The sequence below is a fragment of the Erinaceus europaeus genome, chromosome 6 (genome assembly GCF_950295315.1).
Source record: "Erinaceus europaeus chromosome 6, mEriEur2.1, whole genome shotgun sequence".
Taxonomy (NCBI): Eukaryota; Metazoa; Chordata; class Mammalia; order Eulipotyphla; family Erinaceidae; genus Erinaceus; species Erinaceus europaeus.
Window position 1 is genome coordinate 13,557,386 of NC_080167.1, and position 26,422 is coordinate 13,583,807.

A 26,422-nucleotide genomic window follows, 5' to 3' on the forward strand; every position below is an offset into this window, starting at 1 on the left:
TATCTCATGAATAAAGCTATCATAAAAAAAAAAAAAGAAAAGGGAGACGCAGAAACTTAGTGTATTCAGAGTGTCAAAGATAAAGAGGAATTTGAAGTTCTTTTTTTTCCCTTTTTTTAAAATCCTTTTTAAAAGACTTTATAAATATTTATTAATGAGAAAGTTAGGAGGAGAGAGAAAGAACCAGACATCACTCTGGCACATGTGCTGCCAGGGATCAAACTCAGGACCTCATGCTTGAGAGTTTGATGCTTTATCACTGTGCCACCTCCCGGACCACTGAAGTTCTTTTTATTTACCTTTAATTCTTTTACTGTACTTTTTATTTATTTATTTTTTTCAGCTCATTGCTCAGCTCTGGCTTATGGTTATGTTGGGAATTAAACCTGGGACTTTGGAGCCTCAGGCATGAGTGTTTCTTTACATAACCATTCTACTATCTCTTCTGTCCTGTACTTTTTTTTTTTTCTTTGCCACCAGGGTTATTACTGGGGCTTGGTGCCTGCATGGCTCTGTCTCTCTCTCTCTCTTTTGTATGTGCAGAGCTTTATCCACTGTGCCACATCCTAGACTACTCTCTCTGTTTCATTTTGTTTTTTAAATATTTATTTATTTATTCCCTTTTGTTGCCCTTGTTGTTTTTTTGTTGTAGTTTTTATTGTTGTCACTGATGTCATCATTGTTGGATAGGACAGAGAGAACTGGAGAGAGGAGGGGAAGACAGAGAGGGGGACAGAAAGATAGACACCTGCAGGCCTGCTTCACTGCTTGTAGGTGGGGAGCTAGAGGCTTGAAATGGGATCCTTACACCGGTCCTTGTGCTTTGTGCCATGTGCACTTAACCCGCTGTGCTACCGCCTGACTCCCTCAAATATTTGTTTTTTTTAGTAGAGGATGAGAGATTGAGAGAGGTGGAGAGGGAGAGAGAGACAGGCTGAAGGAGAGACACCTGCAATATTGTCCCATTACTTAAGAAGCTTCTCCTCTCCTCAAGTGGGGACAGGGGACTTGAACATGTGCACTCTACCAGGTACTCCACTGTTTGGACCTGTTTGGTATTTAAAAACATGAACGTGTCTTTGTGGGAAGTCTGCGGTTGTGGGAGGTGAGTGAGTGTATGACCCGCCCCTGTACCTAGATTGTTGTCTGTGAGAACCTCTTTGACTCTCTTGGTGATGGAATACGTGTCCAGCTCAGGGGACATGGCCACGACCTCCTGGATGCCCCCTGCTGCCTGGCTGCCAGAATACGCCTTCCCTCCCAACGTGGAGCTGGGCCGCCCATCGGGCTGTTGGTTCTCTTTGCTGCTCTCCAGAGACAGGCTCAGGGGCTCCTGGACGCTCTTCTCCGGCTCGGTGGGGCTGGGGGGTGGTGACGGAGAGGCCCGGGGCTCAGTGGGGCTGGCTGTGGGCCACAGAGAGAGCAGACTGTTACTCTGGCCTGGGCCTGGGCCTGGGCCTAGGCATGTGTGGTCAGTTTGTCACCATGAGGAGACCCCGGGGGAAGCTAGTGAGTAGGTTTGGGAGTGGGGGGGGGGCAGTGGGACACTCACACAAGAGAGAGAGACCCAGGAAGGGAGGAAGCTTGCAGGCTGGTGACAAGGCAGACACCACCTTAACTGTGTTTTGTGTATTTATTTTTAACTAGAGTCCTGCTCAGCTCTGGCTCTGGGTGGAGCTGGGGATTGAACCTGGAAGCTGGGAGCCTCAGGCATGAGAGTCTTTTCAGAACTATTGTGCTGTGTCCCTAGCCCACTTCCTTAACTCAGTGATGGAAGCCATGGGGCAAATCCCAGGGGCCTCCTGATGCACAGGACTGAGGCCTCAGCCCTACTTCTAGCTTCAACTTCCCAGAAAGCAGTGTGAGTCATGGCCTGACCAGAACTCAGTCAGGCCTGGACTGAGTGGTTCTGAAGACAGCTGATCTCCCTCCTTCAAGATGGCAACACTGGGGTGGGGGAGTGGACATCATAATGGTTATGCAAACAGACTCTGATGCCTGAGGCTCTGAGGTCCCAGGTTGAATTGCTGGCTCCACCATAAGCCAGAGCTGAGCAGTTCTCTTCGGGGCAAAAAAGCAACACTGGAACCGGAGGAGGCAGGGTCAGCAGACTGGGGGGGGCCTACTGGCCACACACAGGTGATCCCACTCTGCAAGAGGCTCCTGGGAAGGCCACAGGGATCTGAACCCCAGGGATTGGGGTAGGGATAACAGGGCTGTGTTGATGTTAGGTTTTATGTTCTTGGGAGAAACGTGTTTGGGGGTAAAAGAAAAAAAGGGAAAGAATGCCTGACATCTAGAAATTGAAGGGAGTCCCATCACTGGGCTTCAGGGGGCTGCCTGGGACCCTCCATCCTCAGGGCTAGGTAAGAGAGCCCAAGTGCATGTGTTAAGGATTCTGAGCCTGCCTGTTAGACGTTTGGCACAGAGACTGGCAGGTGGGGCAGTGTCGTCTGTCTGGCTCCTGGCTCCCTGGTGCCACCTAGAGGCGACAGCTGCACCTCGCTGGCTGTAGCAGGGAGAAGGGTGCAGAGCCCAGGAGCCTCTGTAGTGTGTATGTGTGTGTGTGTGTGCGCGCGCGTGTGCGTGTGCGTGTGCGCGCGCGCGCGTGTGTGTGTGTGGTGCCTGAGAAGCAAACTCACCCTGCGTGGTGCTGGGCTGGCCCACGGCCTGGCCGAGCTGGTCTGAGAGCCACAGCTGCATACGGATGAATGGCTCTCGGCCCTTCTGGGTCAGTTTGCTCCAGGGCTTCGGCCGGGACAGCATGTCACTCACGCTGCCCTGGGACAGGCCCAGCACCTGAGGGGGAGGGAGCATGGGTCATTATGGGGACAAAGGTGACTCTGTCCCCTCCACCCCTTCCCTGGACTCCTGGTGGGCACTGTCCAATCAGAGGCCACAGCTGCTTCCAGACTCCCTAGATGCCGACTGTGTCCTTGCAGTGCCCCCATCTGATTCCACAGGTGGAAAAACCCTCCCTTACTTCCAGCCCTTCAGACACCCCCTCCTCCAGGAAGCCTTTCCATGCCTTCCTGCTTAGGTCACTTCTCCCTGGAGCCTTGCCTTATCTCATGCCTGTTCCTCTGCTCAGGACAGAGACAGCCTTACACAAGGACTTCACCAGGTGGCAGGGGCTGGCCCAGGGGAGGGGGAAGTACATGCATAGGGCCACCCAAGATGGTTATGCAAGAGACTTTTATGCCCTGAGGTCCCAGGTTCAACCCCTAGTACCACAATAAACCAGAGCTGGGCAGAGCTGAGCAGAGCTCTCTTTTCTCTCTGTATCTCTATCATTAAAAGAAAAGAAAAGCTGGAAGATGGTGCACACAGTTGAGTACACATGTTACCATGCACAAGGACCCAAGTTCAAGTGGTAAAGCAGGGCTACAGTTGTGTCTCTCTCCTTCTCTATCTCCCCTTCCTTTCTCAATTTCTCTCTGTCTCTAGCAAAAAAAAAGAGAGAATAAAAAGGAGAAAATAGCCACTGAGAGCGGTGGATTCACAGTGCCTGCACTGAGCATCAGTGATAACCCTGGAGGCAATAAAAAATTAATAAAATAACAACCACAGGACCCAGAGCCAGCCTGGCCCTCTTCCAGTGCAAAAGGCTCAGGGTCCCACAGCCCTCCCAGTGTTCTCCCCAGGAGTGCTCCCCTCCCCCGCCCAGCCCCCGGAGCGCCCCCTCCACCTTCTCCCCGAAGATGCGCTGGCAGATGCCGTTCTTGGCCAGCTTCTCCTTGACCTGGCGCGTGAGCTCCAGCGTGTCCACCTCGCGGTACATGTAGAGCTCGTACTGCTCGGGCGTCAGTGGCGGCACAGTGGGCTTGAGCGAGCGCGGCACGTAGGCCGGGAAGTAGGCCAGGCGACCACCCACCTCTGCGCTGCTCTCGGCCTTGAGCTCAGCCACCCTGCCGGGCTCGTCCTCCCCTCCTGGGCCTTCGTCCTCGGGGCCCGCGGCCGCCTCATCTCCCCTGGGCCAGGCCCGCCCGTTGGGCTGGCCGGAGTAGCCGGAGGAGGAGGAGGAGGACAACGAGGGTGACACAGAGGCATAGGGTCGGCCGAGCAGGCCACGGTCTGAGGCCCAGTGGTGGTCGAAGTAGCCGGCGTCTCCGATCTCGGACTTGACCTTGCGGATGATGCTCTGCACGAAGGCAGCTGGGGACAGCACCGGGAGCGGCGTGTGCGTGGGACCCCCACCCGTGCCCATGTCCTCCTGCTTCACCAGGGCGGGGGCCCCGTTCTGGCTCCCAGCTGCCGGCGGGGGCCGCTCGGGGGGCGATGGGGGCACCGAGCGGCCCCGAGGACAGGCCTCCATGTCCAGCAGGGCCTGCTGCTGCGCCTGCATCTCACGCCGGGCTTGTTCCAGAATGTTCTTGATGGCATCCTCTGAGGTGCTGGTGGAGGCCGAGCTGTTGGCGATGCTCAGTGGGGTGGTGGAGTTCTTGGGCTCACCTGTGGGGTGACGGTGGGAGGACATCAGGGCAACCCTGGGGACGGCAAGGCTCACCCGGTAAACCACATACTTCGCCGCATGTGGACCTGGGTTCAAGCCCCTGGCTCCCAAGCTTCACAGGTTGTGGGGCACAGCTGTGGCATCTTGCCTCTGCTCTCTCCCTCTCTGTCCATATCTATCTGCCTGTCTGTCTTATCTATCTCCACCAGCAGGGCAGAGTCATGAAGGCACAGCGTCTCAATGATAATTCTGGTGGTCAAATATAAATAAATAAATCCAATCAGGTGGATTGGGGCTGGGCAGACAGCATAATGTTTAGGCAAAACTACTCTCATAGGGGCTGTGCAGGCGCTGCTGCACCTGGTTGAGTGCATACCTTCCCATGTGTAAGGATGCAGGTTCAAGCCTTGGTCCCCACCTATGGGGGGAGATTTCATGAGCAGTGAAGCAAGTCTGCAAGTCTCTCTCTCTCTCTGCCTCTAGTTATTGCTGGGGCTCAGTGCCGGCACTACAAGTCTACTGTTCCCTGTGGCCATTTTTTCTTTCTTTCTTTTTTTTTTCTTCAATAGGACAGAGAGAATTGAGGAGAGGGGGAGATAGAGAGGGAGAGAAAAAGATAGATACCTGCAGATCTGCTTCACCACTTATGAAGTGGTGGGGAGCGGGGGCTCAAACCTGGATCCTTGCATGGGTTCTTTCGCATAGTACTAGCTGAACTTAACTGGGTGTGCCACCGCCCAGTCCCCAGGTCTCTCTCTCTCCCTCTCAATTTCACTCTGTACTGATAAAATTAATAAATATTTAAAAAACAAATGAAACAACTTTCATGTCTGAGGTGTGGTTTCCGGTATTTCTTTCTTTTCTTTTCTTTGCCTCCAGGGTTATATTGTTGGGGTTCGGTGCCTGCACTATGAATCCACTGCTCCTGGAAGCCACTTTTTTCCCTTTTGTTGCCCTTGATGTTTATCATTGCTGTTGCTATTATTGTTGTTATTGCTATCATTGTTGTTGGATAGGACAGAGAGAAATGAAGAGAGGAGGGAAAGACAGAGAGGAGGAGAGAAAGACACAAGCAGACCTGCTTCACCGCTTGTGAAGTGACCCCCCTGCAGGTGGGGAGCCGGGGGCTTGAACTGGGATCCTTATGCTGGTCCTTGCACTTGGTGCCATGTGCACTTTACCCGCTGTGCTACCACCTGGCCCCAGTTTCCAGTCTTTCTGCCCCCAGCTCCTGATGCCCAGGACTGAAGATCCCAGCAGGCACATCTGTCTCCTCTGCCTGCAGCTCCACTGCCGAGCACTCATTTTCATTTAAATTTATTGTTATGACTAGTTTTGCCACCAGGGTTTTCACTTGGTTCTGTGCCTACACAATTTCACCTTCCTGACAGATATTTTTTTCCTCTAGGATAAGAGACAGGGAGGGAGAGAGAGATAGAGAGGGAAAGACAGAGATCAGGAGAGGAGAGACAGCACAGCACTGCTCATGAAGCTTTCCTGATATGGGTACTCCCATGTGGTGGCCAGGAGTGTGAACTGGGCCTTCATACATGGCATAGTGTGGGCTCTAGCAGGTGGGCTGTGTCCTGGTCCCCGGCATTCATTTGCTTCTGCCAGGTAGGAAGAGGCCCAGGCACTGCCTCCTCTGTGTGGAGGCCCCCTGGCAGGTTCCCATGTGCCCACGTGCTGTTTACTTGTTCCTGACTCCTAGGGAGAGCACTGTGCTGGGAATCAGACCTAGGACTTTTGTGTTTCTGTGTGACTGTGTTCCTCTCTCTGGCCTCAGCCTACTGAGTCAGCTGTTTCTTGAGGCTTTTTTTAAAAAATATTTATTTCCTTTTGGTTGTCCTTGTTGTTTTTATTGTTGTAGTTGTTATTATTGTTGATGTCGTTGTAGTTGGATAGGACAGAGAGAAATGGAGAGAGGAGGGGAAGACAGAGGGGGGAAAGATAGACACCTGCAGACCTGCTTCTCTGCCTGTGAAGCGACTCCCCTACAGGTGGGGAGCTGGGGGCTCGAACCAGGATCCTCACACTGGTCCTTGCGCTTTGCTCCATGTGAACTTAACCTGCTGCGCTATCACCTGACTCCCTTCTTGAGGCTTTCTTCACCTCCTGTGTGAAGCTGGCACACAGTAGGTGCTTAATAATGCTCTCATGACAGGAGCTGGCTGGGACACATAGTGGGGCTGTGGGTTACAGGGCATTCTGGGCCCCTGGTAGGGAGGGCTAGTGCCAGGCACTTGCCTGGAGCCGCCACCAGAGAGCAGCAGACACCGAAAAGTGGAGCAGGCACAGTCGCGCCAGCCGTGTGTCTGCAGGGGGTCAGAGTAGTTACAAAGGTTATTGATGTCACCCTCACAGGCACCTCCACCAGGAAGGAGGCCCACACCTGGTCTCCTTCAATCGTCACATGACCTGGGGGATGGTTCACCTGGCAGCATGTGGGCCAGGCGGTGGCACACCTGGTTAAGTGCTCACATCACCTGGCAGCATGTGCACTTGGGTCTGAGCCCTGGCACCAAAAGGGGGCACCATGGGCTGCACAGGAAGAGCTCCACAGATGGTACAGCAGTGTGGGAGTGTCTCTTTTCTCTCTTATCTACTCTCCACTCTCTTACTCTCCCTGAAAGAAAAATCCTGGGGCCAGGCGGTGGTGCACCTGGTTAAGCGCTCACATTACAGTGCGCAAGGACCCAGGTTCACCCACCTGCAGAGAAAGCTTCACAAGTGGTGAATCAGGGCTGCAGATGTCTCTCTCCTTCTCTATCTCCCATCCCCTCTCAATTTCTCTGTCTCTATCCAATAATAAATAAAAAAAAAAATTTCCAAACCCAAAACGTTAATGAGAAAATTGGCCTGGGGCAGCTGCTTAGATGTTGGCCTGGGCATGTGCAAGGTCCTGGGCTCACTCCCTGGCACTAAAAAAAGAAGGAGAAGGAGAACTAAATGGTGCTGATTTATATTTTTAATTGTCACCAGGGTTATCGATGGCCTTAGTGCTCACTGCTCCATGCAGCCTTTGTCTTATCTTTTTTTATTTGACAGGACAGAGAGAAAATGAGAGGGGAGGGGAAGACAGAGAGGGAGAGAGAAAGAGAAAGACTTTTCTTTTTGCCTCCAGGGTTATTGCTGGGGCTCGCTGTTTATCCTATGAATCCTGCAGCTATGGCACTGAATAGGGGGACAAAGATGGCATCCAAGCCATCCACTGTGGGGTGGAGGGCTTCCTGAAGGAGGTGGCTTCTGTGCTGAGGCATGAAGTAGGAGTGGGGTGAGAGTTGTGTGGGGTGAGGATGGGCCCAGGATCACGGGGGGTGGGGGGGTGGGTGCGGGGCAATGCTCCATAGGGAGGAGGGTATGGCGGGGAGTTGAGAGGCCTTGAGGCCTTGCTGGAGAGATGAAACATTATCCTGAGGCAACGGGGAGCCAGGAGAGGGTTCTGAGTGACAGTACTAGCAAATGACAAAGGGGGCTGACTCACCAGGCTGGAGTTGCCAATGCGGAAAACAACACTCATGCCCAAGAGGTAGCTCACCAGGCAAGGTGCACACCCCAGCACCACATGGGAGGTTCCATGGCACCAGGAGAAGCTTTAGGGCTGTGGTGTCTCTCCTGTCTGTCTCTGTCTCTGTCTGCCTCTGACTCTATCTGAATGAAAAAGGGGTCTGGAAGCAGTGAACTTTGGAACACACAAATGAAAACATGGAGAAAGCGCGTGACCACCAGCCGCTATGGTTCTTACTTCCATCTGTGACAGGTTCCTGAATGGGTGGCTTTGGAGAGGGGGAGGCTGAGGCACCGAGTGGCTGCTTATTATTATTATTATTATTATTAAGGAGCTTTTAGCGGTGCCAGGGAAGGAACCCAGGATCCGTGAGCAGCCTCCCCAGGCTACTTTTATTCTTTAGAGAGAGGGAGAGAGAGAGACACAGACAGGAGAGGCACTGAAGCACTGCTCTGTCACTCATGGAGTTTCCCCCATGCCATTCATGGTTCTCTCCTGTGGTGCCAGGGCTGGGACCCAAGGCCTCGTGTGTAGGAAGGTGCACCCTCTGCTGTGAGCTGTGTCCCGGCCCTGCCCCAATAGTGAGGGTCAGAGAGGCCTTGGGCCCCTCCTTGTCCCCCAAGGGGATGCAGCCTGGCTGGTTACACTCACCCCCTTTCTGGGATTCAATCTCCTTCTTGGCCTGCTCCAGGATGCTCTTGATGGCGTCGTCTGAGCCTGTCTCCGGGGTGCGGATTCTGGGGGTGATGCTGCCTGGGGGGGGAGGGCACCTGTCATGGGGCTGCATGTGGAGGGTCAGTGCCTGCACTGGCGGAGCTGAGGCTTGGCAGCCAACTAATCGGTGGGGAGACTGAGGCAGGGCTTGTGGGGCCCAGGGAGGGGGAGTGGGGAGGCACTTCCTTAGGATCTGTTTCTGTTCATGAGCCAGAGGGAATGAGGGAGCTGGCCCAGATCTCTGCTTGGAGGCATGGGGTGGGGTGGGCACTGGGCCTGGGGCCTGAGCACATGAGTCCTGTGCTCTAATCGGCTGTGCTATCTCCCGGCCCTGTGCTTCCTTATTATGGGGGGCGTGTGCATGTCAAGGCATGAAGAGACAGAGTCATTGGCCCTGGGTCCTGTAGTTGGGGGGCGGCAGGGGCTGTGTGCACCCCAAGTCTGGGTTCTCAGTCCCCGCCAGATCCTTGGGAGGCAGAGGCTGGACTGTGGAGGTTGGGTCATAGGGTTGGGCCACAGAGACTGGACTGGGAGGTTGGACAGTGGAGTCCAGGCTGTGCGGCTGAACCCTGGAGGGTAGGCCATGGAAGCTGGATCACGGAGACTGGGTCATGGAGATTGGCCTTGGAGGCCGGGTAACGGGGGATGAGCCATGGGGGCCGGGTCGTGGAGACTGAGCCTCGGCCGCCACTCACCTCGCTGGCGCACCTGGATGGTGCGCAGGGCCAGCACATTCTGCTCGTCGGCCAGGAACTGGCGCATCTTCAGAAAGGGCTCCTTGCCCTTGACGGTGAGTTTGCGCCAGGGTTTGGGCCGAGCCAGGATCTCGCTGACAGAGCCCTGCGACAGCCCCAGCACGTAGTGGCCAAACACGCGCTGGCCGATGTTGTGCTTGAGCAGCTGCTCCTTCACCTGGAAGGCGATCTCCGCCGTGTCCAGAGGCTCTTCTTCTGTGCCGGCCCCCGTGGGTCCCCCGCTGCCACCCTCCATGGACTCAGGGGGTTCGGGGGGGGCAGGAGTAGCAGGGGTCACGGGGGGCTTGGTGCTGAAGAAGGCTGGGGGGAACATTAACAGGCCGCCTGCCTCCCCCTTGAAGGTGGCTGGGGGCACCACGTGCTTGGGGAGCAGTGTGTCCCCCGTCAGTCTGTCCCCTGCGGCCAGGCCAGGGAACGGGGACAGGGAGAAGGGCCGTGGCCCCTCGGGGCCCAGCAGTGGCTGCCCAGGGCCAGGGGACAAGGGGTCTTCAGGCCCGGGTGGCGGCGGCGGCAGCTGTGGAGGGGATGGGTAGGGCTGTTCCGTGCCCAGGGAATCCTTGATGGAGTCGTCCTCTGAGGGATCTTCCTCTAGAAAATGCAGATGGATGGATGGACAGACAGATGGACAGAGGAAAAGGGTAGGTAGCGAGGAGCAGCCAGGGAGAAGGCAGGCACACATAAGAGAGACAGAATGCAAAAGAGGGAGGGATAGAGGGAGGCAGACATAGAGACAGACAAAAGAGGCAGAGGCAGAAAGGATGAAAGACAGACAGAGAGGGAGGCAGAAACACAGAAACGAAGGCAGGGACCCAGAGGTGGGGGGGCAGAGATGGGGAGAGATGAGCTGTAGCATCTAGTCTCCTGCCCCCCAAGTCTTCATACCTCTCAGAGCCCCACCCCTGAGGCCCAGAGGCCACTTCTGGGGGTGCCCACCCTCCTACCATTAAGAACACTAGCTGGATTCTTGCCAAAGACCAGCCTACATCTTGGGACCCTGCACCCTACATGGGTGAGCAGATGCAGGACCCACTGTCACTCCAGTAGTCGGACAAGGGAATACAAGGGTCATTTGGCATGGGGGGGCTCGCTCAGGGTTGCTCTGAGGGCCCCTCTGTGGCCTAGGGCCTCTTTTTTTTTTTTGTTTTTTTGTTTTGTTGCCTCCAAGGTTATCGCTGTGGCTCAGTGCCTGCCCTATGAATTCACTGCTCCTGTGGCCATTTTTTTTTCTTCCGATTTTTTGGATAGGACAGAGAGAAATTGAGAGGGTAGGGGAAGATAGAGGGGGAGAGAGAAAGACAGACACCTGCAGACCTGCTTCACCACTTGTGAAGTGACCCCCCCTGCAGATGGGGAGCCAGGGGCTTGAACCGGGATTCTTGCATGGGTCCTTGCGTTTCGTACTATGTGCGTTTAACCTGGTGTGATACAGCCCCCCCCACCCCTCTACAGACCCCAAAGGCTGAAGGTAAGTAGAGCCCCTCGGGGATCCTGGGTTCAAGTACCCCCTTTATCTCATGTGGCAGGGGGAGGTCTGTGGGCACAGATGGGCAGGGACCCCACTGCCCTCTTCCAATCCCATGGCCTCGAGGGGATCCCCTACCAGGGCTGGCCAGGATGCCTGGCTTTTCCAGAAGGAATTTCTGTGCAGGGAAGAAGGCCTCCTTGGCCAGGAGCAGTGAGTCTTCAGGCTTGGCCAGACCCTGGGAGACAGGAAGCAGGCTGAGCAGCCGCAGGAGTGGGGGGTGGGGTGGGGATGACAGTGGGGTGGGTAGTGGGAGATAGTGAAGGTTGGGGGGGGGAATGCTTACCTGGGGGAGGCTGCAGGTGCTGGAGGCCAGCTTCATGGCTTTCAGGATGCTACCAGACAGACAGACAGGAGGTTGCATGAGGCTAGGCCCACCTGCCCTCCCTTCTCCACAGAGGGCTGGGGGGGTCGGGGGTAGTGGTACCTCAGCTCCGTCTTTATCTCTTCATAATCCGACTGCGCCTGCAGCTTCTCTTCCAGTTTCTAGAAGAGTCCCTAGAGTGGGTGAGGCTGGCCTGTGCCTCCTGCCCCTCCCCTGCCCCCACCCCCTCCACCCACCTCGATGGCCTCGGACTTGGCAGCGAGCTGGTGCTCCAGGTCTGCGATCTGGCTGGTGGAGGCCTCCTCCAGCTCCTGCAGCGAGCTCTGCAGGAGCTGTGCGTCCTTGAGCAGCCGCAGGATCTCGCGGTCCTTGGAGGCCAGAGCTGCCTCCAGCCGGGGCCCTGAGCACAGCGCGAAGCTCACTTTGTCCTGGGACAGAGAGTGGCTTGGAGGGGCCGCCACAGGTTTCCCCCAACCTGTGTGTGGGGCGGCTTCCTCCTGCTCCTGCCTGCCTTTCCCTCTCCCCTGATACCAGATCAGGCAGCGAGGAGTGTGCAGGGAGGCGCTGGACATTCATAGCAACCCTCCCCATCATAGCGTGAACCCAAGACCCCTCAGAATGCTCTGCAGCAGATGAATAAGGGGACAACCTGCCTATATTGGAATACTATGCGGCGACAAAAAGGAATGACCTAGAACCCTCCCAACACAGCATGGCTAACTTCCCCAGATGCAAGGCAGAATGGGGGGGGGGTGTCAGCCCAAAGTGTTTGCATAAGAGACAATTATGACAGACGTGACAAACAGCCCCATTAAAAAACAGGCTGGAAAATGGACCGGACACTTCTCCATGGGGGACAGATGGCCAACAGACACATGGAGAAATGCTGACTGTAGTTCACTCCCAGGGAAATGCATGAAGAGCCACGAGATAGGGTCTCAGTCACACAGGCCAGGTGTGGCAGGTATCCCTGAGGGCGTGGGGACACAGCAGTCCTGATGCCCTGTGGTGGGAATGCAAACACACGAAAGTCTCTCAAGATACTGACAGCTGTGACCCAGGAGGTGGTGCAAGGGATAAGGCAGATGGATCCCGGCATCGAGTGTGCCAGTGAAGCTCTGTTTCTCTTTCTCCTCTCTGTCTTCTTATGTCGAGGAATAAATAAATATTGAAAAAAAAAGATGCTGAAATAGACTCAGAATGTGACCACCATTCTGCTACTCAGACATTATGCCAAGAATTCAAAAACATGAACTCAGAAAGCAAGCTACAGATGCCCCCCCTGTCTGCTCATGGCTGCTGTCCGCAACAGGCAAGGCGCAGAGGCAGCCTCTGAGAGGACGAGCGGGTGAAGGAGCTGTGGTTGGCAGGCTCCACGGAATACTGCTCAGCTAGGATGAAGGATGAGCTTGGCAACATAGGAGGGGCTGGAGGGGGGTGACATTAAGTGAAAAAAAAAGTACAGAAAAAAAAAGATACCAGATGACATCACTCATGTAGACCATTAAGAACAAAGCAAGAGGGAGTTGGGCAGTAGTGCAGCAGGTTAAGTGCATGTGGCGCAAAGTGCAAGGACCTGCCTAAGGATCCCGGTTTGAGCCTCCAGCTCCCCACCTGCAGGGGGGTTGCTTCACAGGCGGTGAAGCAGGTCTGCAGGTGTCTATCTTTCTCTCTCCCTCTCTGCCTTCCCCTCCTCTCTCCATTTCTCTCTGTCCTAACAACGACAACAACAATAATAAATACAACAACAATAAAAACAACAAGGGCAACAAAAGGGAAAATAAAGTTAAAAAAAAAAAAAGAACAAAGCAAGGGAGTCAGGCGGTAGCTATGCAGCTGGTTAAGCGCGCATTATGCGAAGCACAAGGATTGGCGTAAGGATCCCGGTTCGAGCCCCCAGCTCCCCACCTGCAGGGGAGTCACTTCACAAGCAGTGAAGCAGGTCTGCAGGTGTTTATCTCTCTCTCCCCCTCTCTGTCTTCTCCTCCTCTCCTGATTTCTCTCTGTCCTATCCAACAATGACAACATCAGTAACAACAACAACTACAACAACAACGAAAAACAATGAGGGCAACAAAAGGGAAAAAAAAAAAAAGAACAAAGCAAGTGGAAAGACCAAAGCCACATTTAAACAGAATCTTGGATTCAAATAGCAAAATGGAGGCCGCCAGAGGGGAAGCAGGTGCTTAAAGGGGGGAGTGGCCAGCATGGTGAGACAGCCTACTGGACAGGTGTGGAAAAAAAAAGTTCCTGAAACTCATCTGTTCTGTTAGCAGTGGAGACAGTGGCATGGAGTGGGGAGCAGCACCGGGGTGGGACATGAGGTGGCGTCTCGGGTACTAGGAACCCTCTACTTAACTTAGTTCATTATTCTCTTAGGGCCCTGGTCTCACACCTGCATGATGTTATTGCTCCGAGCAGCTTTTCTTTCCTTCTTTCTTCCTCTCTTCCTTCCTTCCTTCCTTTCTTTCTGCCTTTCTCTTCCCTTTTTTGCCCTTGTTGTTGTTGTTGGATAAGACAGAGAGAAATGGAGAGAGGAGGGGAAGACTGAGAGGGGGAGAGAAAGATAGACACCTGCAGACCTGCTTCACTGCTTGTGAAGTGACTCCCCTGCAGGTGGGGAGCCGGGGGCTCGAACCGGGATCCTTATACCAGTCCTTGCGCTTTGTGCCATGTGTGCTTAACCTGCTGCACTACCGCCCGACTCCCGCTCCGAGCAGCTTTTCCATTCATGAAGAGAGACAGAGAGAGGGAGAGGCACCACATTACTGGAGCTTCCTCTGGTGCCACAGCACCTTGCACATGGTGCCTGGATTCAAGCCTAGGTCGTGTGCACGGCAGAGTATGTGTGAGCCATCTCTGTTGTTCCTGTGCTCCAGATGCTGTCTGTGGGGTATGGGGTGTGGGTGTGCTCACTCTGAAACATCCAGTGCGCACCTGTTTTTCCTTATGGGTGTGAAACAGTAGCAGAACACAGGCTAGACAAGAACAAGGACAGGAAGCGGTCAGCAGGGGACGAGGGGGTGAGAGGGTAGAGCCAGGTGACCTCAGAAGAGGGGACAGTAGAGACAGAGGCCTGGGCCTCCGAATCAGCAACAGGTCCTGTACTGGCAGAATGTTCTGTCCCAGGCGTGGCAGCAGGAGATGCTCAGCCAGACCTGAGCCCTCAAGATCATGGCACGGTTCCCTATTCCTCCTCAGGCGCCCAAACCCCATGGCTTCTCCAGGTTCCAGTATGTGCTCCTTGCCTCCCCACCCCCCAGATGAGGAAGAAAGGATTGTTGTTTGGGGGGGGGAGGAACCAACACAGGCTGGCCTTGAGCTCGGTGACAAGCGCATTTCAAAGGGGAACGCCCACCACCACCCACCACCACCCGAGCCATTCTGCCTCAGAGATAAATGCCAATTAAAACAGGAAGCAGATGCCATTAACACATTAAATTAATTAGCACTGAGTGCCACTGTTGTGCTCGGGAAGGATCACCCCCAAACCGGCCGGGCTCCCTACACTGATTAGCACAGGCATTTGCTGGGGTCCATGGGGCTTAATTAAGAACTGCCGGCAAGTTGGCTCTGAGGTGTCTCCCCCCCTCATCCGCCCCTGGGGTTTTTTGCTCTCCTGCTCTGTCTCTTGGTGTCATGCAGTCATGGGGACAGGGACACAGCAACACACACACACACACACACACACACATACACACAGCCTCTTGGGACACAGACAGCAGTGACACAGGGCATGGGGAGGCACCTACCAGCTCAACACACTCACCGAGCCATGCCCCACTACACACTCAAGGTTTAGACAATCCAGACACCCCCAGAGATACTGAGAGCAGCGGCAATAATAGCACCAGGCCCTTACAGAGTGAAGACTGTGCACCAGCACCCTACAGAGCCTCTTCTGTCCTCTCTCAGCTACTCTGCTCAGGAGGCTAACGTGCCCATGGAGAAACTGAGTCACAGATTAAGGATGCAGACCTTTGCCCAGATGTGTGGACCAGACAGAGAATGTGGCCTTGAGTGGCAAGCACAGGTGTCAGGTGAAGTGAGAATTCCACGGGGCACTTGAGGGTTGTGGGGAAGGATAGGGAACTCCTGTCATGAGAGGAGGGAGCACAGGTCTGGGAAGACGGTGGGCCATTCACACAAGAAACCCAAGGCTTTCTGGGAAAGGAGGGTGGATGGCTCAGCATGAGAAAGAGGGAAGATTGGGGCACCTCTGACCATATTCTCTTGGCAGGAGTTGACCCTGGCACCCCAAAGGAGCACCAGTCAGAGAGAGGGACATGGGCTGACTGCTCATGCCTACGGGTGATGGCTGACTGTCAGGAATCACTGCAGCCCATGGCTGGCTGGGAAAGCTCACTGGAGTCACCGGGCATGTTTTGGGCCAGAGTTAACCTGGACCTTGGTACGCGGTCCTGCTGTGGCCTGCTAGGGACAGGACTTGTCACCAAGGAGTGCTAACAAACCATGGGCGACAGCAACTCCTAGTGGTAACCAGGGGAACTGCAGCATTGCCATACTGCAGGCAGCCATCTGGCTAGAGGACCGGCCTGCCCTATTAGAGCTGAGCAAATTCCTGACCCTCCTGGAATACTGAGTGTCAGAGGATCTCCAAAAGAAGATTCCAGGATTTTTCTTCATCAGGGCGTCTGGAAGCTTGAGTATGAAAAGTGGAAAGAGCTGTGGCTGGATTTTGACCCTGAGCTGGTGAAGCAAGTCACCATAGTTTTAAGGACATACTGACTTTGACAACTAAGATGCTATGCCCACAGTGTACACGCACACACACTTCACATGATCAACCCACAGATTCACACCAACATGAACCTGCCTCCCCCATCCTTACCCCACCGTGTCCCTGAGGGGAACAGCAGGCCAGGCGGATGGAGCTGTTGACAGAGGCCAGCTGTTCCCTGAGACTCTCCACTTCCCGCTGGGCAGCCTCAGCTCGCTGGGGGGGGGGGAGATGGGGGACTGGTTAGTAGGCGGGCAGGGGGTGTATGGGACCCCACCTGGGCCCATACAGACCCAAGACAGAGCTCTGGGCTGGGAAACAGGAATAATAGTTCCTCTGCTTATTTCTGAGCTGGGGAAACATGATAAGATGTGGCTGGGAGTTGGGGTCATAGGTATGGTTGGGGTGTCCAAGGCGTCCAGAGATCCTGCTCCCCATGATGCAAGAAGGGAGAAACTGTCCCCATGCTGATGCAGGCCTGGTCACTCAGAGTGCTGGCATCTGTGCCCAGCTCTCAGCCACCTGGTGTGGGATGAGCTCTGTGCTGGGGTCTGCAGGAGTCAAGGCAAGCCACTTCATCTTGGGTCTCAGTTTCCTTTCTGTGAAATGGGGGTGCAGGCACTGAAACCCTCCCAGAGCAGAATGCAACAATAGACTGAGCTGGGCCTATGGTGGCTTTTAGTCCTCAGACATTTATTTTCCTCTTCTTTCCTTCTTCTTTTTGCCTCTCTTTCCTCCTCTTTCTTTCATTTATTTATTTACTTATTTAATTTACTAGAGCACTGCTCAGCTCTGGCTTATGGTGGTACTGGGGACTGAACCTAAGACCTCAGAGTTTCGGGCATGAAAGTCTTTTTGCATAACCACTATGCTATCTCCCCTGTCCTAGACCTCAGACATTTCTAAGACAACAAACAAACTCAGAAGCATTGAGTGCTAGTGGTGTAGCCTTGGCTTTGGAGAGAAACCTGTGCTTTGTCACTTCCTGCTTGTGTGACCTTGGGCACAAGACTTTATCTCCCCAGCCTCAGTTTCCTTATCTGTAAAATGGGACTATGAAAACAACTATTTCAGGGGCCAGGCGGTGGCATACCTAGTTAAGTGCACACACTACAGTGCACAAGAACCCGGGTTCCAGCCCCTGGCCCCCACCTGCAGGGAGAAAGCTTCATGAGTGGTGAGGCAGGGCTGCAGGGGTCTCTCTGTCTCTCTCCCTCACTTTTCAATTTCTCTCTGTCTCTATCCAATAATAAATGAATAAAATAAAATGAAAAAGCAACTGTTTCAGTGGGATTGTTTCGCTCAAGCTCTTAGCTTGGTATCTGTGCCAGCAGTTTTCCCCCCACCAGAATTATCACTGGGGTCCAGTGTCTACATGACTCAACCACTCCCAGTGGCCAGTTTTTTTTTTTTTTTCTTTTTTGGCAGAGGGTGAGAAACAGAGGAGACAGAAGGGGAGCAAAGAGAGACATCTGTAGCTCTGCTCCAACTCTAGGGAAGCCTTCCCCCCTCTCCCCACAGGTGGGGACCCGGTGCTTGAACCCAGGTCCTTGTGCACGGTAATGTGTATATCCTAACAGGAGTGCCACCACTCGGCTCTGCTCCTGCAAATGAACCTGTGCATCCCCATCTGCGGGAGCTCAGCGAGTCCAGCACTCAGCACCATGTGGAGTTCCTTAAGTACCCACCAAGCTCAGTCTTCACCCCCCAACCTCCCTCCCTCTCGCAGACCCAGTCGTCTCCCTCCATCCTGGGCAGGAGAATCCCCCCAGCCCCGTGTCCTTACCTGGTTGGCCTTCTCCAGGTTGGTCATGATCAGGCCAACTTCATCTGCCCTGAGATGGAAAGATGAGGCTTAAGGGGGGCCCGAGGTGGGTAGGCCCGCAGACCCTAGTCAGAGCAGAAGGGGCAGCCTGAGCCCAGGAGGGCAGAAGGAAGGGAGAGGCACCTGGTGGAGAGAAACTGGACCGAGAGGAGAAAGGGCCCAGGCTGCGGGGCCTCAGCTCCTCTTCAGGTGGCCTGTGTTCCCCAGTGGTGCTACCTCAGGAGTGTCTGCAGAGCTAATGCTCCCTCCCTCCTGCCTCGGCTGTGCCTTCTACTGGGGCTGCCCTTCCTCAGAACAGGGAACATGGCTGTATTTAAAATATATATTTATTTTTAAATTTTATTTGTGTATTTAATGACAGAAATGCACACACACACACACACACACACACACACATACACACACACTCACACACACACACACACCCCAGAGCACTACTCAGCTCTGGCTGATGGTGATGGGGATTGAACCTAGGACCTCAGAACATGATAGTCTTTTTGTTTGTTTGTTTTGCCTCCAGGGTTATTGATGGGGCTCAGTTCCTGCAGTACAAATCCACTGCTTTTTCCCCATTTTGTTGCCCTTGTTGTTGTTATTATTGTTGAATAGGACAGAGAGAAATTGAGAGAGAAGGGGAGACAGAGAGGGGGAGAGAAAGATAGACACCTACAGACCTGCTTCGCCACTTGTGAAGCAACCCCCCTCCCCTGCAGGTGGGGAGCATGGGGCTCAAAACAGGATCCTTACACCTGTCCTTGCACTTGGTGCCATGTGCACTTACCCTGCTGCGCTACCACCCGACTCCCCATGAGAGTCTTTTATAGAACTATTATGCAGTCTCCCTAGCTCCCTTTTTTTTTTTTAAAAAGATTTTAGTTATTTATTCATGAGAAAGATAGGAGGAGGGTGGGGGTAGAGAGCATAATTGTTATGCAAAGAGACTCATGCGGGAGGCGTCAAAGTCCAAGGTTCAATTCCCTCCCCCCACCATAAACCAGAGCTGAATAGTGCTCTGGTTAAAATAAATAAACAAATAAATCTTGAAAGAAAGAAAGATAGATAGAAGGAGAAAGAATGAACTAGACATCACTCTGGTACATGTGCTGCTGGGAATTGAACTTGGGACCTCATGCTTGAGAGTACAATGCTTTATCCACTGCGCCACCTCTTGGACCACCCCAGCTCCTATTTAGTTTTTTTTTTCATTATTTATTATTATTATTTTTTAAATATTTTATTTATTTATTCCCTTTTGTTGCCCTTATTGTTTTATTGTTGTAGTTATTATTGTTGTTGTCGTTGTTGGATAGGACAGAGAGAAATGGAGAGAGGAGGGGAAGACAGAGAGGGGGAAAGACAGACACCTGCAGACCTGCTTCACTGCCTGTGAAGCGACTCCCCTGCAGGTGGGGAGCCGGGGTTCAAACCGGGATCCTTATGCCGGTCCTTGTGCTTTGCGCCACCTGTACTTAGCCCGCTGCACTACAGCCCGACTCCCCTATTTAGTTATTTTTATGGGTGAGATAGAGAGGGGAGGAAAAGACCAGAGCACTGCTGAGGTCTGGCTTGTGAAGCAGCTGGTGATTGAACCCGGGGCCTCTGGAACCTCAGGTGGGAACATCCTGTGTTCTAACCCCTCACCCATCCCCCCTTTTTCATATTCAGGGTTTTACACTCTAGGCTTTTTTTTTTTTTAATAGACAGCGAGTCAAGGGGAGAAACACCACAGCACTGAAGCTTCCCCAGTGCAGTGAACCAGAGCCATGCATGTGGCTAAGCAGATATACTACCCAGGTGAGCTATAGCCCGGCACTGGAGTGCCCTTCATGGGCTGTGGGTATGTGTAGGTGGGGAGCAGAGTGTGCTGAATGGGGGGAGCCTCTGGCAGAATCTGAGAAGAGGCCCCTCTGGGGTGAGGGGAGTCCGAGCGGGGTGAGAGGCAGACATGCGCAGACGCTCACTTACTTGGACGCCGCCTCCTCATCGTACTTCCTCCGCAGCTCCAGCAGCTCAGTCTGCGTGGCCTTTAACGCTGGGAAAAGGATAGAGCCAGAGTGAAGCGCCCCAAGCCAGGAGGTGGGATCCCCTCGTCTGGGCCTGGGAGGCAAGACGAGGGCTCAGGCTGGTGGGAGGGTGTGGCGGTGGGCCTGGGTGTTGGATGGATAACAGGCTCGTGAGCAGCACGGGGACCCAGGTGAGTTAGGGGGTGCTGGGGACTAAAACCAGGGCCTTGTGTATGCGGGATACCACAGAGTGGCTTCTGGGGCCCACTTTTGGATGTACTTTAATCTAGAGAGAGAGAAAAGAAAGAGGTGTGGTCTGGGAGGAGGTGCAGTGATAAAGCTTTGGACTCTCAAGCATGAGGTCCTGAGTTCGATCCCCAGCAGCACATGTGCCAGAGTGATGTCTGGCTCTTTCTCTCTCCTATCTTCCTCATTAATAAATAAATAAAATCTATAAAAAAAAAAAGAAAGGGGGGGGGACCTCAGCACTGCTCCACCACGCACGGTGCTCCTGTGTGATTCTGGGGTAAAGTCTACCTGATGAACTACCTGCTGCCCCCTCTAACTCGGGGACTCAGACACTCACTGGACAACACAGGTCTGTCCCCCCCTCCCTGCCCTCCGCTATTGCCCTGGTGGTTCTGTGCTTCAGCCCACGTCCACAGGGTGGGGCTGCCAGACACACCTGAATGCAGGACCTTGATCTTCTCTTCCGCCTCCCCCAGCCTGGCCGCCAGAGTGATCTGGACTTCTTGAAGGCCCCTGTGGAGAGACTGAGTCTGCGCCTGCCAGGCCCCTCCCATCCCTCACTAAGCACTTCCCCCTTTTTGGTGGGACCAGAGCCTCCCATATGCACAATTTCATGGCTCTGGGCCACCTTTTCATTCAGATAGAGAGGCAGAGACAGAGGGAGAGACACCACAGCACTTGAACTTTCTCTACTGCCCAAGCACCTCCATGTGGGATGTGGGGCCAGGGCTGGTCACTGGGCAGCAGAGTGGGGCTCGAACTCAGGTCTGCACTTGGCCTCCTGAATTCCCCTACAGGCCCTGGGATAGATTAGTTTCTAGGTGTCCCCCACCTCCACCTCCCTGACTTCCCCACTCACTTCTGTTTCTCCGTCTCATTTCTCTGTAGCAAAGTGTCAGTCAGGAGAGCTTTGCTGGGCAGGCCTGGAAGGCGGCCACTGTCGGTCAGCGTGGGTCCTGCTGGGGATGCCCCCTCTCTCTGCTCTGGAGGGAGAGGAAGGGGGGACCACAGGTGCTGAGAGGGCAGCCGGGGCCTCTGTCTGCAGACCAGAGTGGGCAGCGATGCCAGGAGGAGACAGTTCTCAGACTGGGCTCTGGGAGGGTGCAGTGCAGATACCCAGAGGACATGGCCACAGGACTGACATATGACTACTGATTTGGGGTGACGGGTGCCCCTTCCAGGCCTGTGCCCTCCACACTCTGCAGCCTGTGACTCCATGCTGTTTACATAGTGCACCCTGAGACCTGAGGTCTGTTTCCCACTGTGGAAGGTTCCACAAAAGAGTCTAAAGTGGACCCCAAGCCACTCACCCCATCTGCCACCTGAGCTGGGACACCCCTGGTCCCACAGTACCTTTGGGGCCAAAGAGCTCAGGGTGTCTCTTCCAGGGAGTGTGGGGGTCGCGCTGGGGCTGCCCGCTGGGGTCGAGGCTGGGGGGCTGCAGTCTGTCGTCTGGGCCACGTGCTGCCTCAAACACGGGCACGGGGTCTGTGGGGAGAGGAGGGTGTGGGGCACTCCCATGGCCTGGGGAGTGTGTGGTCTTCTGCACTATGAGGGGGTGACTTCTCCAGATCCCACCTGAACAGATGAACCCTGAGACTGTTCCAACCACCATACTCCCTGGATTCTGTGTGGCTGTGACATGGCACCTTGAACCTCTCTGACCACAGGGCCAGCACTGAGCGGGGCCTGGCCACTTGCCCACACCAGTGCCTGCGCCATCCCTGAGGCTTGTGGGGGCCATGGGACAGCTCTGAAGACAAGGACGCTCCCAGGCCTGGCTCCGAGCTTCCTGTCATGGTTTCCACGCAGCTCTCCATTTCTCCCACCAGTATTTCCCCAATGTTCCCCTTTGCTCTGAGAATCTGGAGGCCCGCACCCCATTTCTGTGCAGGAGTGGTGAACTGCGTAACGAGCTTTCTGGGGCGCAAGTTCACATGGCGGTGGAAGACACTCTCAGTCTCCTGGTAGCTGAAAAGGTCCATCTGCCTGGAACTTGGCTTCTCTCCCTTCACTGAGTCAGCCCTAGACCCCCCAACCCTCGCAGGGATGAAGCCAGAGGCAGCAGTGGGTGTTTCCACATTGCCGCCCAAGGGCTTCCCACAAGGTCCCACGTCCCCAGAGGCCGGCAGGGACCAAGTCCATTCTCACAGAGGACACTGAGGCAGAGAAGTTGGGTGAACTAAAGAGTGGAGGCATGATTCGAATCTGGGTCTTTCTCTGATGCCACTGGAGCCCATGTTCCAGTTTAGTGGCCTGAGCCAGCCGGGGCTTGGGCCTGCTCCGTGGTTCTTTCTCAGGGCCCCGAGCCCTGGCTTTTCCTGGCTCCTCCCCGGGCTGTCCTGCCAGCACCTTCTTGGCTACTGCTCTCTGCCGGGGCAGAAGGACTGACAGCAGGGACCCTGGTGTCAAACATCCTATACTTCTCTGGGGTTGCGGTGTGGCCTTGGTAAGTGACTCTGTCTCTGTAGGCCGTATCATGAAAGTATGGATCTTGAGACTTGAGGAGCATCTTTGTAAAGTGCTCAGCATGGCCCCTGGCACGTGGCTGCTCAAGATGAATGAAGCCCATGCCTGTTACACTGGCCTTCCTCTCCATCCCCGAAACACTTTCCAGCCCAAGGCCTCGGCCAGGAACACCCTGCTCTGCCCCAGGCTTTCCAGCTGGCTCATGCTCACTCCTCTTTACACTGCAACTCAAATGTTCCTTCTTCCAGGAAGCCTTCCCTGATCACTCCATCCTTGCAGTTGAGCCCTCCCAGCTGCCAGCCCTTCCCTTCCCGGCATGTGCACTGCACTTGCCATTGACCCACAGTCCCCTTGGTTGACATCTCTGGGACAACAAACTCCACTGTAAGGGAGAGCCTAGGTGCAACAACAGATGCTGACAGAGCCCCACCCAAGAGACAGCCTCTGATGGGAGAGACAGGTGGTGCCCAAAATGGGGCCTTCAGGTCTGGCTGGTACAAGCCCCCTGTTTTGGTTACCACCCCCGTTCCGTGTGTCTTGTGGGGGTAGGGGCCACACCCTGGATGCCTGTGACGGTGGGCAGGTGCGCGGCAGGCCGGGGCCTCTCCCGTGGGTGCCCCCAGCCAGAGGCAGGCGGGCGGGCAGGCGCCGTGGGGTGCAGCGCCCTGTCTCCCAGGGCTGATGTAATTATACGCTGACATAATTAACCCAGCCGGTGCATTAGGCAGGCCAGCTAAAAATTCATCCATAATTATTTGTTGTGTGCATGCTAATGAGCCCATCTGCACTGCCTTTGTACAACACGGACAAATTAATTTACAAGTCTGGGTTTTTAATAAGTTCAAAGGAACGTTTTCCATTGTGTCCTGGCTTTTCTGAGAAAGGGAGAGGAAGGTGATAGGCACTTGGTAGGGTCACAGAAGTTAGATAAACACGGCAGGGTAGCCCCGGCAGCCCAAGTGGGGTTCATGCCACTGCCCAGGGGGTGGCAGGGAGCCAGTGAGGGGCTGGGGGCACTGGGCTGAGAGGGCCATTGGTACCCCCTTTTGGGAAACAGCCATGGCATTTCATTCTTTGAGGGGTTGGTACCCAGGTGTTCCTTGCTGCCTTGTTCACTCAGATTTGGGGGGAGGGGCAGGCTGACCTCAGGGTGTCCCCAGAGAGGCTGCAGGAACAGGATGAGGGACACTCAGCACCAAGTCTCCCAGGCTCCAGCTCACAGACTGAAGTTCCCCAGATTCCTGGGGCCCATGCCTCGCTTATTTAATAAAACATGACAATGTCCACACTCCCCACTGGTGACATGGAGGAACAGTACAGTCCCTATACCCCAAGAACTTCCATTCCATTTTTGGGTGTTGGGAGCCTTGCACTCTGAGTCAGATTCCCTGAGGATAGGTACTCTCAGGTGGTGGCCAGGAGCTCGAACCCGGGCCAAGCACATAGTAAAGCAGGTGACCTACCAGGAGTTATCCTGCCAGACCTTTCCAGGAATTCTTGTAGGGGAGATTAGAAAAGAGACAGAGGGGGCAGGGCGGTGGCGCAGGGGGTCAAGCACACATAGTGCAAAGCACATGACCTGCGCAAGGATCCCAGTTTGAGCCCCCGGCTCCCCACCTGCAGGTGAGTCACTTCACAGGTGGTGAAGCAGGTCTGCAAGTGTCTCTTTCTCTCTCCCTCTCTATCTTCCCCTCTTATCTCAATTACTTTCTGTCCTTTCAAAAAAAAAAAGCCTCCAGGAGCAGTTGATTTGTAGTGCTGGCACCAAGCCCCAGGGATAACCCTGGAGACAGAGAGAGAGAGAGAGAGAGGCCTGGGCATCAGTGTAGTGGGTGGATTATTAAACTTGTATCGTTAGGGTCCCAAGTTTAAGCCCTGGCACCACATCTGCCAGAGTGAAGCTCTGGTTTTCCCTCTTTCTTGTTAATATCAATCAATAAATGGATCTTAAAAAAAAAAAAGATACCAGAGGGGCTAGGGAAGGGGCTCAGTGCAGAGTACAGAACTTGTGTGTGGCCCCAGCTCTGCAGAGTCCAGAGCCGATGGTCCTCTGGTCTCTCTCCATCTCTCCCATAAAAACTGCTCTTTTAAGGATCCCGGTTCGAGCCCCCGGCTCCCCACCTGCAGGGGAGTCGCTTCACGGGTGGTGAAGCAGGTCTGCAGGTGTCTATCTTTCTCTCCCCCTCTCTCTGTCTTCCCCTCCTCTCTCCATTTCTCTCTGTCCTATCCAACAACAAAAGCAACGTCAACAATGGCAATAATAACCGCAACGAGGCTGCAACAACTAGGGCGAAAAAAAAATTGCTCTTTATTCTGGCTGGGAAGATGGCTCAGGGGCAGAGCACTTGCATTCAGAGGTGCTGGGTTGGCTCTCTGGCACTGCCTGTGCTAGTGAGAGGCTCTGCTTCACAGACACACAGACACACAGACACACAGACACACACACACACACACACACACACACACACACACCCCTAGCAGGCAAAGCTCTCCATATGAATTCGAATGCATTCAGTCTTTACCATACACTAGGAGAGAGGCACTGCAGCAGCCTCTCCCTTTTTTGCCTCCAGGGTTATTGCTGGGGCTCAGTACCTGCACTACAAATCCACTGCTCCTGGAGGCTATTTTTTCTCTTTTTTTTTGTTGCTTTGCTCTTGTTGTTTATCGTTGTTATTACTGTTGTTATTGCTTTTGTTGTTGTTGGATAGGACAGAGAGAAATCGAGAGAGGAGGGGAAGACAGGGGGAGAGATAGATAGACACCTGCAGACCTCCTTCACCGCCTGTGAAGCAATCCCCTGCAGGTGGGGATCCAGGGGCTCGAACCGGGATCCTTATGCTGGTCCTTGAGCTTCTTGTCACATGCACTTAACCCACTGCTACCACTTGGTCCCACAGCAGACCTTTTTTTATAGATGGGGAAACTGAGGCCTGGGACATAAAGTCACTCTCCAAGGTGAGGGTGCAAGAACTGGCAACTGGCATAGAGTTTAGGTAGGCTGCCCCTATTTCCACAGAGTAACCCAAGGCCCTCAGTGTTGCTGCTATGTCTGAGGCCACAGATCTATTCTCAGGGGTCAGCTGTCACCTTCCAGCTCAGCTCCTGGTGCCCCGCTTCTGTCTCTTGGGTCTCACTGGGGGCCAGAAGTGAGAATCTATGTGTGTGTATATCTGTGGGGGGATATAGATCTTAGTGACACAGACCTTGTGCCAGAACCCTCCAAGGTGCCAAAGGGTCCCCAAATGCCCAAGTAATACATCAGGAAGGATGCCAAGCCCTGGTCTGACTCACACCCAGGGAACCTGATTAGGAGAGGAGTGAAAGGCTGGGAGGGTGTTCACTGTGGCCTTGTGAGGGACCCAAGTCTGAGCAAGGCAAGAAGGCCCTTAGTAGAGGCAGGGGGCTGAGACTGCACAACGCAAGGGTTCATACCATGAGGGATGCCAGCCTGCAGACTCACGCGGGTGTTACCACAGTTCTCAGGTGGTGGCAAAGACCTGGCTTGAGAAGGGGGTGCTTTGCTTGGGGCAGCCCCTCTGTTACCACAGCCACCGCTGCTGTGTGCCAGGCCCTGTGGCTCTTCTCCCACCCTCTTCACGATGGGCTGAGAGGGCAGTGATGTCATGCCTGCTTTCCAGACAAGGCGATAAAAGCCCAGAGAAGACATGTGCGGCCACCTTGCTAAGACAGGCCAGAGGTGGGCTTGTGAAACAGCTCATTTAGTGTGTTACTTTGCCATATATGAGACCCAGGGTCAAGGAAGAAAGCTTTGGTGCTGTGATCTGTCTCTCCTCTCTGACTGTATCTGAAAAAAGCAGCAGAGGTGGGGTTTGAATCCAGGGTGGCAGGCAACTT

General features: G+C 54.3%; 1 protein-coding gene across 6 annotated transcripts in view; it reads right to left on the bottom strand.

Annotated features, from left to right (window-relative positions):
- The window catches only part of CUX2 (cut like homeobox 2), a 224,487-nt gene that overhangs the window by 5,586 nt on the left and 192,479 nt on the right, over positions 1-26,422 (bottom strand). For 4 of the 6 annotated variants that reach the window (XM_060193096.1, XM_060193093.1, XM_060193092.1 and 1 more), the window contains 15 exons: positions 21,449-21,583; positions 20,955-21,078; positions 20,532-20,608; positions 19,809-19,875; positions 17,805-17,853; positions 16,130-16,234; positions 11,514-11,705; positions 11,380-11,438; positions 11,239-11,287; positions 11,031-11,130; positions 9,371-10,018; positions 8,613-8,714; positions 3,689-4,452; positions 2,643-2,799; positions 1,135-1,404 (listed from right to left, as the gene is read on the bottom strand). In XM_060193096.1, coding sequence (XP_060049079.1) covers positions 1,135-1,404; positions 2,643-2,799; positions 3,689-4,452; positions 8,613-8,714; positions 9,371-10,018; positions 11,031-11,130; positions 11,239-11,287; positions 11,380-11,438; positions 11,514-11,705; positions 16,130-16,234; positions 17,805-17,853; positions 19,809-19,875; positions 20,532-20,608; positions 20,955-21,078; positions 21,449-21,583 — 2,898 coding nt within the window. The remainder of the gene's footprint in view (positions 1-1,134; positions 1,405-2,642; positions 2,800-3,688; positions 4,453-8,612; positions 8,715-9,370; positions 10,019-11,030; positions 11,131-11,238; positions 11,288-11,379; positions 11,439-11,513; positions 11,706-16,129; positions 16,235-17,804; positions 17,854-19,808; positions 19,876-20,531; positions 20,609-20,954; positions 21,079-21,448; positions 21,584-26,422) is intronic. The other 2 variants (XM_060193095.1, XM_060193094.1) reach the window with 2 other exon arrangements.